The sequence below is a fragment of the Bombina bombina genome, chromosome 3, assembly GCF_027579735.1.
Source record: "Bombina bombina isolate aBomBom1 chromosome 3, aBomBom1.pri, whole genome shotgun sequence".
In the NCBI taxonomy this organism is placed as follows: Eukaryota; Metazoa; Chordata; class Amphibia; order Anura; family Bombinatoridae; genus Bombina; species Bombina bombina.
Window position 1 is genome coordinate 706,288,566 of NC_069501.1, and position 20,846 is coordinate 706,309,411.

Below are 20,846 nucleotides of genomic sequence, written 5' to 3' on the forward strand. Positions count from 1 at the left end.
GGAATATCCCTTTAAGACGTATTCTCTTATACATTTTCAAGCTGCATCACTTCAGCAATTTAATGTAGAGGATATTATAAAAAATTGCATTCATATGTATGAACTTATCATCTTGATTCAGTCATAGACACATTTTTTGTTATATATTAAAACATTAAGCCATTGACATACAGACAGAATTTTGAAAGATTATTGAAAGCTACAAAATGCTTTCCCATAAAGAAATATGGGAGTTGTTTATTAATTCTGACAGCAAACATTATTGATGGGAAATAAGTACAAATCTGCACATAGTTTCTTTGAAAATAAAACATATGCAGCAGGTAAAGAGAATAAATTGTAATTGTAAAATACTATGAACTATATCATATTCAATTTTAAACCTTACAAGTTATGGTAACATCAAATATCTTCATGTTGTAGCCCCATGTATTTTGGCTACCGTTGTCCTTTTAAATGAACAAAAGAGATGGGGACTGTTTAAAACCATTGACAGATGACAGATAGTTAAAGGATAAAAATACCTACCTGTCAAACCTTTCCCCTTGGTAGCATCTAAAAATGTTCAACGCACAGTTGCCTCCAATGACCAAAAAATCTTGCTTTAGGTTGGCTTGACCCACACTTCCAACTAATCCAGAGTTAGCTTTTTGTGGATAATTGAAAGCATCAGAGGCCGATGTGCCTTTAGTATTTTCAATTTCTGCAAAGCTGACATTTTTGAACCTTGATATTTTTATATAACGCGCTCCATTTATTTAGGGTCATTATTCTCTAATTATTTCAAACCTAAACTTGTCGTCCCGTATTTAGCATCTGTTCACTTTCCCAAAACACAATAATTTAGTATTTTATATCTATGTTTTCATAACAATTGATAATTTAAAATCAGAATAGAAATCTAATATTTTTGGCACTACGAACTATCTTGCAATTTATACAGAAAATGAATAGGTGTAAAATATATTAACATACAAATATTAGATACAGTTTAAAATGACACAATAATCTGATTTCCCACAATGGTGGCTTAACCCATTTTGACAATGAATGCCTGTTCCTTCTCCTGTCCAAACTCACTCAGCGCAGCAAAAAAAAAAAAAAATAGTTTTACCAAAAATCATCCTAAGATTTTATTAGATCAGACAAACATGTATCTATGAGCCCTAACATTAACAAAATGAGGCTAGTGGCTACTGCCAGGTTATCATTATTACTACTATGACAATCACTTCATAGCATAAGGATAATAAACCCCTTTTCTTTCATGTAATTAACAAGAGTCCATGAGCTAGTGACGTATGGGATATACATTCCTACCAGGAGGGGCAAAGTTTCCCAAACCTTAAAATGCCTATAAATACACCCCTCACCACACCCACAAATCAGTTTTACAAACTTTTGCCTCCAAGGGAGGTGGTGAAGTAAGTTTGTGCTAGATTCTACGTTGATATGCGCTCCGCAGCAAGTTGGAGCCCGGTTTTCCTCTCAGCGTGCAGTGAATGTCAGAGGGATGTGAAGAGAGTATTGCCTATTGAATGCAGTGATCTCCTTCTACGGGGGTCTATTTCATAAGGTTCTCTGTTATCGGTCGTAGAGATTCATCTCTTACCTCCCTTTTCAGATCGACGATATACTCTTATATTTACCATTTCCCTCTACTGATTCTCGTTTCAGTACTGGTTTGGCTTTCTACTAAATGGTAGATGAGTGTCCTGGGGTAAAGTAAGTCTTATTTTCTGTGACACTCTAAGCTATGGTTGGGCACTTTATTTATAAAGTTTCTAAATATATGTATTCAAACATTTATTTGCCTTGACTCAGAATGTTCAACTTTCCTTATTTCCAGACAGTCAGTTTCATATTTGGGATTATGCATTGAATTATCATATTTTTTCTTACCTCAAAAATTTGACTTTTTTCCCTGTGGGCTGTTAGGGCTCGCGGGGGGCTGAAAATGCTTCATTTTATTGCGTCATTCTTGGCGCGGACTTTTTTGGCGCAAAAATTCTTTTCCGTTTCCGGCGTCATACGTGTCGCCGGAAGTTGCGTCATTTTTTGACGTTATTTTTGCGTCAAAGATGTCGGCGTTCCGGATGTGGCGTCATTTTTGGCGCCAAAAGCATTTAGGCGCCAAATAATGTGGGGGGCGTCTTTTTTTGGCGCTAAAAAATATGGCTGTCATTTTTGTCTCCAACATTATTTAAGTCCTCATTATTTATTGCTTCTGGTTGCTAGAAGCTTGTTGCACTGGCATTTTTTTTCCCATTCCTGAAACTGTCATTTAAGGAATTTGATCAATTTTGCTTTATATGTTGTTTTTTTCTTTTACATATTGCAAGATGTTCCACGTTGCAACTGAGTCAGAAGATACTACAGGAAAATCACTGCACAGTGCTGGAGCTACCAAGCTAAGTCTGCTATAAACTTTTGGTATCTGTTTCTCCAGCTGTTATTTGTATTGCATGTCATGTCAAACTTATTAATGCAGATAAAATTTCCTTTAGTACTGTTACATTACCTGTTGCTGTCCGTCAACATCTAATTTTCAGAGTGTTCCTGATAACATAAGAGATTTTATTTTTTAAATCCATTAAGAAGGCTATGTCTGTTATTTCTCCTTCTAGTATACATAAAAGTCTTTTAAAACTTCTCTTTTTTTCAGATGAATTTTTAAATGAACATCATCATTCTGATACTGATAATGGTTCTTCTGGTTCAGAGGTTTCTGTCTCAGAGGTTGATGCTGATAAATCTTTGTATTTGTTCAAGATGAAATTTATTCGTTCTTTACTTAAAGAAGTGTTATTTGCATTAGAAATAGAGGATTCTGGTCCTCTTGATACTAAATGTAAACGTTTAAATAAGGTTTTTAAATCTCCTGTAGTTATTCCAGAAGTGTTTTATCTCCCTGATGCTATTTCTGAAGTAATTTCCAGGGATGGAATAATTTGGGTAATTTATTTACTCCTTCTAGACGTTTAAGCAAATTATATCCTGTGCCATCTGACAGATTAGAGTTTTTTGGGACAAAAATCCCTAAGGTTATGGGGCTGTCTCTACTCCTGCTAATGTACTACTATTCCTATGGCAGATAGTACTTTATTTAAGGATACTTTAGATAGGAAAATTGAATCCTTTCTAAGAAAAGCTTACTTATGTTCAGGTAATCTTCTTAGACCTGCTATATTTTTAGCGGATGTTGCTGCAGCTTCAACTTTTTGGTTAGAAGCTTTAGCGCAACAAGTAACAGATCATAATTTTATAGCATTATTATTATTCTATAACATGCTAATAATTTTATTGGTGATACCATCTTTTGATATCATTAGAGTTGATGTCAGGTATATGTCTCTAGCTATTTTAGCTAGAAAAGCTTTATGGATTAAACTTGGAGTGCTGTCATGTCTTCTAAGTCAACTTTGCTTTCCCTTTCTTTCCAGGGTAAATAATCATTTCGTTCCTTTCCTCACAACAAGGAATAAAAGCCTGATCCTTCATCCTCAGGAGCGGTATCAGTTTGGAAACTATTTCCAGTTTGGAATATATCCAAGCCTTATAGAAACCTATAGCCAGCTCCTAAGTATCTATGAAGGTGCGGCCCTTATTCCAGCTCAGCTGGTATGGGGCAGATTACGTTTTCTTCAAAGAAATTTGGATCAATTCCGTTCTTAATCTCTGGTTTCAGAAACATTGTTTCAGAAAGGTACAGAATTGGCTTCAAGTTAAGGCCTCCTGCTAAGAGATTCTTTTCTTTCCCGTGTCCCAGTTGACACAGCAAGGCTCAGCATTTCTGAAATGTGTTTCAGATCTAGAGTTGGCTGGAGTATTTATGCCAGTTCCAGTTCTGGAACAGGGGCTGGGGTTTTATTTTATCTCTTCGTTGTACCAAAGAAGGTCAATTCCTTCAGACCAGTTCTGGATCTATCATTATTGAATCGTTATGTTAGGATACCAACATTCAAGATGGTTACTGTAGGACTATCCTGCCTTTTGTTTAGCAAGGGCATTATATGTCTACAATAGATTTACAGGATGTGTATCTGCATATTCCGATTCATCCAGATCACTTTTAGTGTCTGAGATTCTCTTTTTAGACAAGCATTACCAGTTTTGTGGCTCTACTGTTTGGCCTAGCCTCAGTTCCAAGAATTTTTTTCAAGGTTCTCGTGCCCTTCTTTCTGTAATCAGAGAATAGGTTTTGGTATTTCCTTATTTGGACGATATCTTGGTACTTGCTCAGTCTTCTCATTTTCGAAGAATCTCATACGAATCGACTTGTGTTGTTTCTTCAAGTTCATGGTTGGAGGATCAATTTACCAATCAGTTCATTGATTCCTCAGACAAGGTTAACCTTTTTAGGTTTCTAGATAAATTCATTGTCTATGACTCGGTCCTTGTCAGACAAGAGAAGTTTAACATTGATATCAGCTTGTCAAAACCTTCAGTCACAATCATTCCCTTTGGTAGCCTTATGCATGGAAATGTTGGGTCTTAGGACTGCCGCATCAGATGCGATCTCCTTTGCTCGTTTTCACATGCGACCTCTTCAGCTCTGTATGCTGAACCAATGGTGCAGGGATTACTCAAAGATATCTCAATTAATATCTTTAAACCGATTTTACGACACTCTCTGACATGGTGGATAGATCACCATCGTTTAGTTCAGGGGGCTTCTTTGTTCTTCCGACCTGGACTATAATCTCAACAGATACAAGTCTTACAGGTTGGGGGAGCTGTGTGGGGGTATCTGACGGCACAAGGGGTTTTGGGAATCTCAGGAGGTGAGATTTCCGATCAATATTTTGGAACTCCGTGCAATTTTCAGAGCTCTTCAGTCTTGGCCTCTTCTGAAGAGAGAGTTGTTCATTGTTTTCAGATAAGACAATGTCACAACTGTGGCATACATCAATCATCAAGGAGGGACTCACAGTCCTCTGGCTATGAAAGAAGTATCTCGAATTTTGGTTTGGGCGGAATCCAGCTCCTGTCTAATCTCTGCGGTTTATATCCCAGGTATGGACAATTGGAAAGCGGATTATCTCAGTCGCCAAACGTTGCATCCGGGCGAATGGTCTCTTCACCCAGAGGTATTTCTTCAGATTGTTCAAATGTGGGAACTTCCAGAAATAGATCTGATGGGCTTCTCATCTAAACAAGAAACTTCCCAGGTATCTGTCCAGATCCCGGGATCCTCAGGCGGAGGCAGTGGATGGCATTTTCACTTCCTTGGAAGTATCATCCTGCCTATATCTTTCCGCCTCTAGTTCTTCTTCCAAGAGTAATCTCCAAGATTCTGAAGGAATGCTCGTTTGTTCTGCTGGTAGCTTCGGCATGGCCTCACAAGGTTTTGGTATGCGGATCTTGTCCGGATGGCCTCTTGCCAACCGTGGACTCTTCCGTTAAGACCAGACCTTTTGTCTCAAGGTCCTTTTTTCCATCAGGATCTGAAATCCTTAAATTTAAAGGTATGGAGATTGAACGCTTGATTCTTGGTCAAAGAGGTTTCTCTGACTCTGTGATTAATACTATGTTACAGGCTCGTAAATCTGTATCCAGAGAGATATATTATAGAGTCTGGAAGACTTATATTTCTTGGTGTCTTTCTCATCATTTTTCTTGGCATTCTTTTAGAATACCGAGAATATTACAATTTCTTCAGGATGGTTTAGATAAGGGTTTGTCCGCAAGTTCCTTGAAAGGTCAAATCTCTGCTCTTTCTGTTCTTTTTCACAGAAAGATTGCTATTCTTCCTGATATTCATTGTTTTGTACAAGCTTTGGTTCGTATAAAGCCTGTCATTAAGTCAATTTCTCCTCCTTGGAGTTTGAATTTGGTTCTGGGGGCTCTTCAAGCTCCTCCATTTGAACCTATGCATTCATTGGATATTAAATTACTTTCTTGGAAAGTTTTGTTCCTTTTGGCCATCTCTTCTGCCAGAAGGAGTTTCTGAATTATCTGCTCTTTCTTGTGAGTCTCCTTTTCTGATTCTTCATCAGGATAAGGCGGGTGTTGCGAACTTCTTTTGAATTTTTACCTAAAGTTGTGAATTCCAACAACATTAGTAGAGAAATTGTGGTTCCTTCATTATGTCCTAATCCTAAGAATTCTAAGGAGAAATCGTTGCATTCTTTGGATGTTGTTAGAGCTTTGAAATATTATGTGGAAGCTACGAAATCTTTCTGTAAGACTTCTAGTCTATTTGTTATCTTTTCCGGTTCTAGGAAAGGCCAGAAAGCTTCTGCCATTTCTTTGGCATCTTGGTTGAAATCTTTAATTCATCTTGCCTATGTTGAGTCGGGTAAAATTCCGCCTCAGAGAATTACAGCTCATTCTACTAGGTCAGTATCTACTTCCTGGGCGTTTAGGAATGAAGCTTCGGTTGACCAGATCTGCAAAGCAGCAACTTGGTCCTCTTTGCATACTTTTACTAAATTCTACCATTTTGATGTATTTTCTTCTTCTGAAGCAGTTTTTGGTAGAAAAGTTCTTCAGGCAGCGGTTTCAGTTTGAATCTTCTGCTTATGTTTTTTGTTAAACTTTATTTTGGGTGTGGATTATTTCAGCAGGTATTGGCTGTCTTTATTTTATCCCTCCCTCTCTAGTGACTCTTGTGTGGAAAGATCCACATCTTGGGTAGTCATTATCCCATACGTCACTAGCTCATGGACTCTTGTTAATTACATGAAAGAAAACATAATTTATGTAAGAACTTACCTGATAAATTCATTTCTTTCATATTAACAAGAGTCCATGAGGCCCACCCTTTTTTGTGGTGGTTATGATTTTTTTGTATAAAGCACAATTATTCCAATTCCTTATTTTATATGCTTCGCACTTTTTTTCTTATCACCCCACTTCTTGGCTATTCGTTAAACTGATTTGTGGGTGTGGTGAGGGGTGTATTTATAGGCATTTTAAGGTTTGGGAAACTTTGCCCCTCCTGGTAGGAATGTATATCCCATACGTCACTAGCTCATGGACTCTTGTTAATATGAAAGAAATGAATTTATCAGGTAAGTTCTTACATAAATTATGTTATTTGAATCATGGGAACTTGCTCTTCCAAATGAGGGATCTTATGGTATATTTATATGGTGGAAGAGTAATAAGTCTCTTAAAAATTGCCAAAATCCCCAAAATAAAGCCAATGCTGTAAGGTATTTCTCATTGTTATGACAATCATCTAGTAGCGTAACTAATAGAGGACCACTAATTTGAAAATGCAGGATTGTTGTTTTCAAATAAGTGCTCTCATGTTTGTCTATTTATTGTGAGGGGGCAACTTGCATCATCAGCTGATAGCCACCTAGGCATGTGACCCCTCCTTTGAAAGAAGGGCCTTTCCTTTTTCAGAAGAAAGGTCACTTGTCCCACTGTAGTGCCTATTTTGGTGTGCTAAGGCACCTTTTACAGCAAAGAGCATGATAAAAGACACCTAGAAAACTGGTGATTGCCATTTCTACCACAATCACCTGACACCCCTCTTTTGAAAATGATTAATCTCTTCTTTTATGTGAGGAGTATTATGTGCTTATGTGTTGTATGCTGTCTTTAGGGGATAGAGGCTCCTTTGGAACCTCTGCCCCATACAGTAAATACATTAGGTTGGTGATTGCCATTTTTATGGCAATCACCTACTAATGAGAGGGATATATTACCCCACATTGGAAAGAGGAGGTTCCAATTTCTTTTTTTATACCAACCTGAGTTCATATCACTTTGTGTTTTATGATGGGAGGGTCTCTAAAAGTGCCCCTCCCCCTTTAACATTACACAGGTGTGTACTTGCAGCATTACCATGATGAGCACCTGAAATTTAGAGGGGTAGGTGACCACATTTTTTTACATGAGGATCACATATCCTGTAAGATGCAAGTGATTGCTCCTAAAGTGGCAATAACCTGCAGATGTACTTAATGATACTGTTTCCCTGAGGGGGGGGCATCCCTAACAGAGCCACTATCTCCCCCTTGGTTGTGATAGAGGAACAAGTGACCCCTCATATGAAAGGAGAGATTCATCTTTTTAAATGAGGGGGTCACTTGTTCTTTTAACACAAATGGATGGGGAGATAGGGGCCTTGTTTGAGTCCTCTTCCCCTCAGGTTAAACATCACTTATTGCCTCTTTAAGGGTTATGATCTGCATTTTACAGGGCATGCAACCCTTCATTTGAAAGGGCAGACTCCAATCTTTCCGGTACAGGTGTTCACCAAAAATGGTAATAACCTAAAAAATCAGGTACAGCACTTAAAGTGAAGTTTAACCTGAGGGAGGAGGGCTCTAACACCCCCCCCCCCCCATTTGTGCTAGAGGGACAAGTAACTTCTTATTTGAAAGGGCAGGCTCTCCTCTTTGTCATATATTGGCCTCCCCTCCTAAGGTTAAAGTGCACTTTAAGTTTGCTGCAGGTAATCACCATTTTTACTGTAATCACCTTAATCTTACAGGGGCCTGCAAGCCTCTTTCAAATGAGAAGTAACATGTCACTGGGGACTGAGATAAACGGGCTTGCAGAGCCCTTTTCCTAGCCCCCAGACTTAGCCTCCAAAACTCCTTTTATTAACAGGGAGTTTGCTCCCCCCTTTTGACATCCCTACGACCTGTGGTGACATCACACTGCCTACCAGAAAGAGGCAGTGATGGTAAGGGAGACTGCATTTTTCTTCCCTTCTCCAGCGTAGGGGGTCCCCAGGGTCTGGATCGGAAGGGGGGCCCTCATGATGATGAAACATAGTTGTCAACCGCACTGGTGTGTGGATGTGCGGTCATCATGCACATCCAAGGAGTTAAATCTTCCCAGGCTAATTTGCCCAAGTGATTGACAGATCCTGCGGAGCAAAAACAGGGAGGCAGCTTTGCACAAGCAACTACTCATGCAATGATAAATTATAGCCACAATCACTGGAAACATATTACCTAATTGTGAACCTCTTCATTAGCTTGTTGATAAAAATGAAGCCCAAAATGTTTAATTATGCATAGTGAAACAACTTTGGAATATGCTTTCATTATATATTTTTCCCCTTTTCATGTAATTTAGCTCTGAAATTGTGGCTTTTAATTACCACACCTTGAAAATAACCCTGCAGACCTCCCTCCTCCAAACAAGCCAAATGTTGGGTGGAGTTTGTTTATTAAAACAAATGCAGTAAACAATGTTACTTTGTTTTAAAAATGTTTAGACTTGGCTAGTATGTTATTCTATAGCAACACAACAGAGATGTTTAGTAATTGCAAAGTGTTTACTGTCCCTTTAAGCAGATACCTGTCAACTTGCGTAAACAGAGCCTTTTTGTTGAAGGTTTTTTTATAGCTTTTCTGAAATAACTGATCCTAGAGTTGTAGTTTATACCATTATTTTGCCCGCAAGTTTATTGTTCTTTTCTTTCTTTTGTTCGTTTCATTGTGTCATTGGAACAGGTGCCAGTTAAAATCATCTGTAAAATTGCATCCATATTTAAGGTAATATCTGTGTTTTATCCTCTCTGTACACTGGCGTGTGCTGTCCTGTCGTCACTACTGTGTGTTTTAGAAAATTCCACCCTCAAATTAACCACTTGTTCTCTTGCTGTAACCCTTAAACAAAAATGGCTTTCCCTTAATGTGGCTTTCTTACCATTACTAAAAATGTCTTTTTTTTTTTTTTTTTTGTACATAATTTATTTTATGGAGAATCAAAAATAACTTCTTTTTTCCAGAGCCAAATATTAACCAGCATTGTGCAACGTATTAACACACCTGCTCTACTACACAACTTATCCTGTAGATACAGCGCTCCTGCCGCTTGCATCCCGCAATACACAAGCAATGTGATTATATTTAATCAAAACTGGTTTTGTTTCTAGGCGATCATCACCGAACATTTTTTATTCTGGAGTATGAAGAGTTAAATGTTTTTCTAATATACCCAGTCGATGACATAATTATTGTAATAATATTTTAATACAGTTGCTTGTAATTCTTTGTTCATGACCACAAGCTGTTATATGACCCAAGTATATTTTAGAAGCCTAGTTATTATTTGTTTATTATTATGTTGTTGTTATGTTAAGTTGTTTGGCAAGAGAGCTTCCTGGCTGGCGTATGTTATTATTCCGTTATGACTTTCAGTCCTTTTGTTAACTATTGGAAGAGTTTCCTACTTTAGATAAAGCCGAAAACATTGACAGAGCTGCCCAGAAACAAGTAGAGGCCTTTTAATTTCTATAGAAATAGAGGAATAGATTTTTAGTATCAATAATTATGTAATACACCTACGTAAGTATCAAGCTGTGCAGCAGAAATAAAACTGAAAAATATAGATTTTTTTTTGTACATGTTTACTGCAGATACAGTTAAATGACTTTATTTTAGGTGCAGGCACAAGGGTTCTTATTCCACTGGGGATATTATGTACTGGAAAATTTGGTGGATATGAATCAAATGTTTTATATTGGATATTGAGCCACCTCAATTTACATATATATATATATATATATATATATATATATATATATATATATATATATTTTACTATCAAACCAGTTTGCCAAATAAGAGAACTGTGTCCTCAGTGCTACTGACTAAGAATAAAAAGTGATTGCAATGCCAGCAACTAAACAAACGTTATAAGGCCTTTACAGTGTTAAAATGACATGCACTCATTTGTTACAGCACATTTAGCACTATGAAATTTTGTGGCGCTATACAAAAAAATAATTATACTTCTTAAAGTCCTGCTCGGGACCTGCAGAGCACTGCTGGTCCCTAATGGAAACTGCCACTGATCCAATCAGCAGTGCTAGATGCACGGGTCCCTAGCAGGACTTTATCCATGTGATTAAGCCCTTTGCATAGGTGAAACATAGCATTGGAAAAATAGAAAGATTAGATAGGGAGCGCTTTACAGCGGATAACGATAATGGGTAGTAGTAATGTATGCAGTATTTACACACCATACTATGTTATGCAAAGTGCCTAAACATATATACACTAAGTCACAATATATACAAGCTAATTTAATTAAGGAGAATCTCTTTAAAAACACATTATAAATACGTTATGGTTATATAGCATTCACTCTCTCTCTAACGTATTAAAACATTGATGTAGCAAATAAACTGAGACAAAGTATCTTAAAACATAATAAAAGAATCTTAAGCATAGTACTGGTTGGCCAACCTTTAATAAGACCTTAAAATCGAAAATAATCCCCCAAAGCTTTGGTGTAGGAGTTTATTCTAATACATGCAACACGGACAGTGTTTGAGCAAATTTAAAGTGCAATTTTCAAAGTCAAGGTAATCCTGGTTTGTACAGATCCAACTTAATGGTCCTTTTTGGAGATCGAGTCTCAGGTATAGGGTGGTACCTTATATCCTTATAACGTTCTCCGATAGGGTGTGGGCCCTTCCTAAACTGAAAGATATCTGTTGATGATTGAAGAGCCAGTCCTGGAGCCTCCGCTTGCTTCTTCAGCGTCCTGGCGGAATACCTGTGATACCTTCCTGTAGTCACAGGGTCTTTAGCGGCTCTGCGCCTCTATGGTAATCTGGATGTAACGAACACCAAAAGCATTCTCTTACTGGGATAGCAGCAATGCAAAACAGCCTTTCTCAAGCCTATCCCAGTCTGGATCTTCTGGCTTTTTATACTCTGCAATCCAAAATCCTGTGTTAACTGATTATGTTAACCCTTACAGGGTCCAGTCCTTGGTTATAAGTCTTATGGCTTATTTTTAAAATCTCATTTCATTTTTTAAAACTCATTAAAATACAGGTATTTAACCATATGCTATTTGATTCAACGATGGTTATAAACATAAAACATAAGTGTTTTTAGAACATCTATATACAGCTATAGTAACATTAGTTACATGTAAATGTATTACACATTTATTAGGAGTAAGCGATCGATTTAATATGCTATCAAACAAAGAGTAGTGGAAATTGAAAGATCCTAAAAGAGGCAATAAGTCGCCTATCCTAAATATAATCTAAAATTAGTCTAAAATGAATCTTGTTGGTTGTACAGAGATAATCATGTGAACCTAAGGGCAATAGTTTTGTTAAAAAGCAGTTCATATTAAAATCTATATTTAACCCTTTAGGTTTCAGAGTCTGTAGTTCGAAGATCCATTTTGCCTCTGCCCTAAGGAGGTCTTTTGATGGATTTCCTCCTCTTCTATATATCTTAATTTTGGATTTTGCTACAAACTGAAAATATTTTAAGTCGTTATTATTGCATATTCTAAAATGCTTAGGAACAGATATATCTATGTTTCTGTCATCTTCAGAGTGTTCTATAGATAGAATGTGTTCCCTAACTCTTTCTTTTATGGTCCTTTCTGTCTCTCCTGTATATTGGATCCTACATTTAATAACATAGATGATGTTTTTATCCATACATCTTATGATGTCTTTAATTTTTTATTCTTTTCCTGCCTGTTTAGACTTAAATGTTTTTGTTTTAGCTGCATATCTGCAGGGTTTGCAAATCATATAACTGTAGAAGCATTTAAGTTCATCTCCTAATACTTCTATTTGTGGTCTCTTATTGCTGTTTTTTAGAGTTGGAGCTTTTTAAATTTCTAGCTTTTCTGAGTGATTTTAGGACGATTTGACAGTATTGGTCCTAGATGTGGATCTGATTGTAATATTCTCCAATGTTTCTTGAAGATTTTTTCTACATTTCCCCTCTCTTCACTATATTGCTTTATAAATGGAATATGTAAAGTATCTATATCTTTCGTCTCTCTTTTTTTTTTTTAAATCAGCTTTATTGAATTTTTATCAGACATTACAATAATCAAACTGATCATATTTTGTTTTAAACAATAACATATAGCAATACAGAAAACAAAAAGACAAAAAACACAGACAATTCAAAGTATATTCTATTAAAATGAAGCATATAATATTATATGACATTTATTTTGACCGCAACATATATGTCACACTCCTCATGATATTACCCCAATGACTACTGACCCATAGACTAAGTGGCTTGAGTTGGAGATGATCTCCCTCTGTCATTACATGTAATTGTAATGTATCTATCCCAGGCATCTTTCATTATCGAGTATGTTAAGATATTTCTGATTTTTAGGTAACCATACTCCTCAAGAGTGAGGATCTTAAAAAACTGCTGTCTCCATTGGGGTATTGTGTGGATAGTTGCTGTTTTCCAATGGAGCGTTATGAGGGATTTTAAACTGTTACTACCTATACATATGAGTTTTGTGGGGATCTTATTGAATAACCATAGAACTGGGTCTATTGGTAGTGGCACCTCTATTAATGTAGATGTTTACCCAGCTACCGCTTTCGATGTTATGTTATTTAGAGGACATTGCCACCAAATGTGTGACATATGTCCTATTTCTATTTTGCACCTCCAACACATATTGCTAGTAGATTTAAAAAGTTTATGGATTCTATGTGGTGTGAGGTACCATCTGTGTAGTATTTTTATATTCGTCTCAATGTGTTTACTCGAGACTGATACTTTTGTTAAGTTAGAAAAGATATGCTTTAAATCCCTTTGCGTTAAAGGAACCCCTAACTCTTCTCTCCATCTCTCTGCGTAGTATGGGTGTTGTCCTGGTTATGTGTGTTGTAGCATATTATATATTAATGACTAGTGATGTCGCAAACCTAAAAATTTTGGTTCGCGAACGGCGGACTCGAGCTTCCGCAACTGTTCGCGAACCTGCGAACCGGGCAAACCGCCATTGACTTCAATAGGCAGGGGAACTTTAAAACCAACAGGGACTCTTTCTAGCCACAATAGTGATGGAAAAATTGTTTCAAGGGGACTAACACCTGGACTGTGGCATGCCGGAGGGGGATCCATGGCAAAACTCCCATGGAAAATTACATAGTTGATGCAGAGTCTGGTTTTAAGCCATAAAGGGCATAAATCACCTAACATTCCTAAATAGTTTGGAATAACGTGCTTTAAAACATCAGGTATGATGTTGTATCGATCATGTAGTGTAAGGGTTACGCCCGCTTCACAGTGACAGACCAAACTCCCCATTTAAAGGTACAGTCTACACCAGAATTTTTATTGTTTTAAAAGATAGATAATCCCTTTTATTACCCATTTCCCAGTTTTGCATAACTAACACATTTATAATAATATACTTTTAACCTCTGTGATTATCTTGTATCTAAGCCTCTGCAAACTGCCCCTTTTTCAGTTCTTTTGACAGACTTGCAGTCTAGCCAATCAGTGCCTACTCCCAGATAACTTCTCGTGCACGAGCACAGTGTTATCTATATGAAATACGTGAACTAACACCCTCTAGTGGTGAAAAACTGTTAAAATGCAATCTGAAAGAGGTGGGCTTCAAGGTCTAAGAAATTAGCATATGAACCTCCTAGGTTAAGCTTTCAACTAAGAATACCAAGAGAACAAAGCAAAATTGGTGATAAAAGTAAATTGGAAAAATGTTTAAAATTACATGCTCTATCTGAATCCTGAAAGTTTATTTTGGGCTAGACTGTCCCTTTAACGCACCGCAAACAACCGCAAACAGTCCATTTGCACAACCGCAAACTCCACATTTGCTCAAGGTTGGATACCAAGCTAGCCATGTCCCGTTCCTTGTCCTCACTGATGTCATTGAAGGTCTCTTCCTCCACCCTGCCACGTACAACACCAAGGGTCCCCGAAAGGTGACAACAAGCCCCCTGGGACGCCTGCTGTGTTTGGTCTTCCACCTCCTCAAAGCCACCTTCCTCCTCTGACTCCTCTTCTTCAGACTCCTCTCTCTGCGTTGCCTCTCTCTGCGTTATTATAAGGTGTGTTAAGTAGTACTATTCCTATCAGTTTAATCCCTGTGGTGTCCCCTATCAGGGGACGTGTATATGGCATGGATTTTTGGAACCAGGAGATGGAAAAAGATGCTTGGTCGGTCCGGCCACGAGATAGATAGATTTGATAGATAGATACATAGATTAGATAGATAGATTAATTGATACATTTGATAGATTCGATAGATAGATAGATAGATTTGATAGATAAATAGATAGATTTGATAGATAGATAATTTCCCAGACATAGAATTACAAGACGTGCGGTCTGAGACCCATGGTAAGGTTCCCAGAGGCAGTTGCGGCACCAGGGGACGTGTATATGGCATGGATTTTAGGAACCGGGCGGGAGGTGGAAAAAGATGCTTGGTCGGTCCTCCTACATCAAATTTGGGGCACTGCGCATGCAATCTACTGTGCCACTAGATATGAGTGGTGTGTTAAGTAGTACTATACCTATCACTTTAATCCCTATTACGTGCCTTTTTTTTGTTTTGTTTTTTGAAGCCACAGTGCAGCACCAGAGGCCAGAAAAATTTGGCATGTGCACATGCCTGAAAAATTAGATATTGTTACAACCGCTGCTATAGCAGCGGCCAGAAAAATTGATGTTTGTTTCCCTGGCAGAAAGTGCCCTAAAACATTGCGGCTTGAACACTAGTTGGTGGCGGATAAGTCACGCAAGTCATCCAGCATTCGAAGATAACATACAGCAGCTTGTGGACCATTTATAGCCCAAGGCAGATCATCTCATTAGGCCTTTTTTACTCGAATGTATCGCCCAATGTCAGTCCCTTCGGGATACATCCCTCATTCATCTTAATAAAGGTGAGGTAATCTAGACTTTTTTGACCTAGCCGACTTCCCTTCTCAGTGACAATACCTCCTGCAGCACTGAAGGTCCTTTCTGACAGGACACTTGAAGCGGCGCAGGCCAGAAGTTCTATAGCAAATTGTGATAGCTCAGGCCACAGGTCAAGCCTGCACACCCAGTAGTCAAGGGTTTCATCGCTCCTCAGAGTGTCGAGATCTGCAGTTAAGGCGAGATAGTCTGCTACCTGTCGGTCGAGTCGTTCTCTGAGGGTGGACCCCAAAGGGCTGTGGCGAAGCATAGGAGTTAAAAAGCTCCCCATGTCCTCCATCAACAACATGTCTGTTAAGCGTCTTGTCCTTGCCGGCTTTATTGAATTTTTATCAGACATTACAATAATCAAACTGATCATATTTTGTTTTAAACAATAACATATAGCAATACAGAAAACAAAAAGACAAAAAACACAGACAATTCAAAGTATATTCTATTAAAATGAAGCATATAATATTATATGACATTTATTTTGACCGCAACATATATGTCACACTCCTCATGATATTACCCCAATGACTACTGACCCATAGACTAAGTGGCTTGAGTTGGAGATGATCTCTCTGTCATTACATGTAATTGTAATGTATCTATCCCAGGCATCTTTCATTATCGAGTATGTTAAGATATTTCTGATTTTTAGGTAACCATACTCCTCAAGAGTGAGGATCTTAAAAAACTGCTGTCTCCATTGGGGTATTGTGTGGATAGTTGCTGTTTTCCAATGGAGCGTTATGAGGGATTTTAAACTGTTACTACCTATACATATGAGTTTTGTGGGGATCTTATTGAATAACCATAGAACTGGGTCTATTGGTAGTGGCACCTCTATTAATGTAGATGTTTATCCAGCTACCGCTTTCGATGCTATGTTATTTAGAGGACATTGCCACCAAATGTGTGACATATGTCCTATTTCTATTTTGCACCTCCAACACATATTGCTAATAGATTTAAAAAGTTTATGGATTCTATGTGGTGTGAGGTACCATCTGTGTAGTATTTTTATATTCGTCTCAATGTGTTTACTCGAGACTGATACTTTTGTTAAGTTAGAAAAGATATGCTTTAAATCCCTTTGCGTTAAAGGAACCCCTAACTCTTCTCTCCATCTCTCTGCGTAGTATGGGTGTTGTCCTGGTTATGTTTGTTGTAGCATATTATATATTAATGACTAGTGATGTCGCAAAACTAAAAATTTCGGTTCGCGAACGGCGGACTCGAACTTCCGCAACTGTTCGCGAACCTGCGAACCGGGCAAACCGCCATTGACTTCAATAGGCAGGCGAACTTTAAAACCAACAGGGACTCTTTCTAGGCACAATAGTGATGGAAAAGTTGTTTCAAGGGGACTAACACCTGGACTGTGGCATGCCGGAGGGGGATCCATGGCAAAACTCCCATGGAAAATTTCATAGTTGATGCAGAGTCTGGTTTTAAGCCATAAAGGGCAAAAATCACCTAACATTCCTAAATAGTTTGGAATAACGTGCTTTAAAACATCAGGTATGATGTTGTATCGATCATGTAGTGTAAGGGTTACGCCCGCTTCACAGTGACAGACCAAACTCCCCGTTTAAAGGTACAGTCTACACCAGAATTTTTATTGTTTTAAAAGATAGATAATCCCTTTTATTACCCATTTCCCAGTTTTGCATAACTAACACATTTATAATAATATACTTTTAACCTCTGTGATTATCTTGTATCTAAGCCTCTGCAAACTGCCCCTTTTTCAGTTCTTTTTACAGACTTGCAGTCTAGCCAATCAGTGCCTGCTCCCAGATATCTTCTCGTGCACGAGCACAGTGTTATCTATATGAAATACGTGAACTAACACCCTCTAGTGGTGAAAAACTGTTAAAATGCAATCTGAAAGAGGTGGGCTTCAAGGTCTAAGAAATTAGCATATGAACCTTCTAGGTTAACCTTTCAACTAAGAATACCAAAGGACAAAGCAAAATTGGTGATAAAAGTAAATTGGAAAAATGTTTAAAATTACATGCTCTATCTGAATCCTGAAAGTTTATTTTGGCCTAGACTGTCCCTTTAACGCACCGCAAACAACCGCAAACAGTCCATTTGCACAACCGCCAAACTCCCCATTTGCTCAAGGTTGGATACCTAGCTAGCCATGTCCCGTTCCTTGTCCTCACTGATGTCATTGAAGGTCTCTTCCTCCACCCTGCCACGTACAACACCAAGGGTCCCCGAAAGGTGACAACAAGCCCCCTGGGACGTGTATATGGCATGGATTTTAGGAACCGGGCGGGAGATGGAAAAAGATGCTTGGTCGGTCCTCCTACTTCAAATTTGGGGCACTGCGCATGCAATCTACTGTGCCACCAGATATGAGTGGTGTGTTAAGTAGTACTATTCCTATCACTTTAATCCCTGTTACATGCCTTTTTTTTCTTTTGTTTTTTGAAGCCACAGTGCAGCACCAGAGGCCAGAAAAATTTGGCATGTGCACATGCCTGAAACATTAGGTATTGTTGCAGCCGCTGCTGTAGCAGCGGCCAGAAAAATTGATGTTTGTTTCCCTGGCAGAAAGTGCCCTAAAACATTGCGGCTTGAACACTAGTTGGTGGCGGATAAGTCACGCAAGTCATCCGGCATTCGAAGATAACATACAGCAGCTTGTGGACCATTTATAGCCCAAGGCAGATCATCTCATTAGGCCTTTTTTACTCGAATTTATCAAAATCACAAGGATTGTCCAGGAGCCTAGTTATATAACGGATTTGAGCTCACCCACTAGTTGCACCTCCCTCCAAAGGTGTAACAACAAGTATACCAAAACACAAAGAGTGTGGGGAGCGCCCCAAAAAGAGGCTATCCGTTGGTGGCTAGTTTAATTATATCTAGTTTGCCAAACTTTTATTACTCCAATCATACAGGGATATCATTTAGTTGATAATAAATCACTTAAAGTACAAGAATTTGTTAAATTTTATTCTCTATTTTAAATGTGGCATAGAAAAATTATTTGCACATAAAAAGCGTTTGTTCTGAATCTATTCAATTATAAACAAGACACCGGTGTCCTATCCTACACAATTAAAATACAATAACATATAATAAATGTTCAAAGGTTCAAAAATAAGAGCTCATATAAAAAATCTTCATCGATACTAAAATTAGTTAAGTATAAGTTGATATACATAAATTAGATAGCAGCGTTGTAATAACAATTTACATATAATGATAATAGCTGAATAAGGTTGCTATACTTTCTTGCAACATTCAGCACAATTTGTTCTACTTAGCAATTTTGTATCATCTGTAGAGTTCCGGTAAGGCACTTAATACAAGAGTAAATGTAGCGTTAATGTTCGGTGTTATATTTGTTCACCATTAGGTTTAGAAGGAAAAAGTATCTTTTTTCTTCACAGGCAGCTCCAATGATTTCACCAGCGTCCGTGCTGCCCGCAGTCAAATAACTGGTCACAGAAGAAGGATAAAGATGCCGCTCGTCAGCGGTTAGAAGTCTCCGGTTTGCTTTACTTTTTAGAGTCCAGTTTAGCCAATAGGATGGTGCGCGCACTAATTCAAATTCTTTTCAACTCCTATCGCCCCAGCAGTTATGTCAGACGGAACTGAATTCTCCGGTTTCGCACTCTGACACTGATGTTGCGGTTGTGGGAGTCAGGCTGTGTTTTCTTTCACTGGGTCTTCACCTGCTATATTGAAAAACAGGACTTGCAAACAATACCAGTGTTAAGGCTTCCTCTCTTTCATGGAGCTGTGGATTGGATCCAAAATTGCTAAGTAGAACAAATTGTGCTGAATGTTGCAAGAAAGTATAGCAACCTTATTCAGCTATTATCATTATATGTAAATTGTTATTACAACGCTGCTATCTAATTTATGTATATCAACTTATACTTAACTAATTTTAGTATCGATGAAGATTTTTTATATGAGCTCTTATTTTTGAACCTTTGAACATTTATTATATGTTATTGTATTTTAATTGTGTAGGATAGGACACCGGTGTCTTGTTTATAATTGAATAGATTCAGAACAAACGCTTTTTATGTGCAAATAATTTTTCTATGCCACTTTTAAAATAGAGAATAAAATTTAACGAATTCTTGTACTTTAAGTGATTTATTATCAACTAAATGATATCCCTGTATGATTGGAGTAATAAAAGTTTGTCAAACTAGATATAATTAAACTAGCCACCAACGGATAGCCTCTTTTTGGGGCGCTCCCCACACTCTTTGTGTTTTGGTTTACTCGAATTTATCGCCCAATGTCAGTCCCTTCGGGATCCATCCCTCATTCATCTTAATAAAGGTGAGGTAATCTAGACTTTTTTGACCTAGCCGACTTCTCTTCTCAGTGACAATACCTCCTGCAGCACTGAAGGTCCTTTCTGACAGGACACTTGAAGCGGGGCAGGCCAGAAGTTCTATAGCAAATTGTGATAGCTCAGGCCACAGGTCAAGCCTGCACACCCAGTAGTCAAGGGGTTCATCGCTCCTCAGAGTGTCGAGATCTGCAGTTAAGGCGAGATAGTCTGCTACCTGTCGGTCGAGTCGTTCTCTGAGGGTGGACCCCAAAGGGCTGTGGCGATGCATAGGAGTTAAAAAGCTCCGCATGTCCTCCATCAACAACACGTCTGTTAAGCGTCTTGTCCTTGCCGGCGTGGTTGTGGGAGTCGGAGGATTACTTTCACCTCTTCCCCTGTTAGATGATTCCAGTTGTGCTGTGACATCACCCTTATACGCTGTGTAAAGCATACTTTTTAATTTATTTTGGAACTGCTGCATCCTTTCCGATTTGCGGGAATTTGGTAACATTTCAGGCAATTTATGCTTATACCGGGGGTCTAGTAGCGTGGACACCCAGTACAGGTCTTTTCCTTCAGTTTTTTCATACGAGGGTCACTCAACAGGCACGACAGCATGAAAGACCCCATTTGCACAAGTTTGGATGCCGAGCTACTCATGTCCCGTTCCTCATCCTCAGTGATCTCACTGAAGGTATGTTCTTCCCCCAGCCACATACAACACCACCGGTACCATATAGGTGACAACGAGCACCCTGGGATGCCTGTTGTGGTCGGTCTTCCTCCTCCTCCTCCTCCTCAAAGCCATATTCCTCCTCTGACTCCTCTTCCTCACAATCCTCTTCCAACATTGCCGCTGGTCCACCAAGCGATGCTGA

At 38.4% G+C, this 20,846-nt stretch overlaps 1 protein-coding gene across 1 annotated transcript in view; it reads left to right on the forward strand.

Annotated features, from left to right (window-relative positions):
- CAMKK1 (calcium/calmodulin dependent protein kinase kinase 1) overlaps window positions 1-20,846 on the forward strand; it is an 882,751-nt gene that overhangs the window by 812,048 nt on the left and 49,857 nt on the right. The window contains exon 17 of the mRNA XM_053707509.1: window positions 9,426-9,467. Coding sequence (XP_053563484.1) covers window positions 9,426-9,467 — 42 coding nt within the window. The remainder of the gene's footprint in view (window positions 1-9,425; window positions 9,468-20,846) is intronic.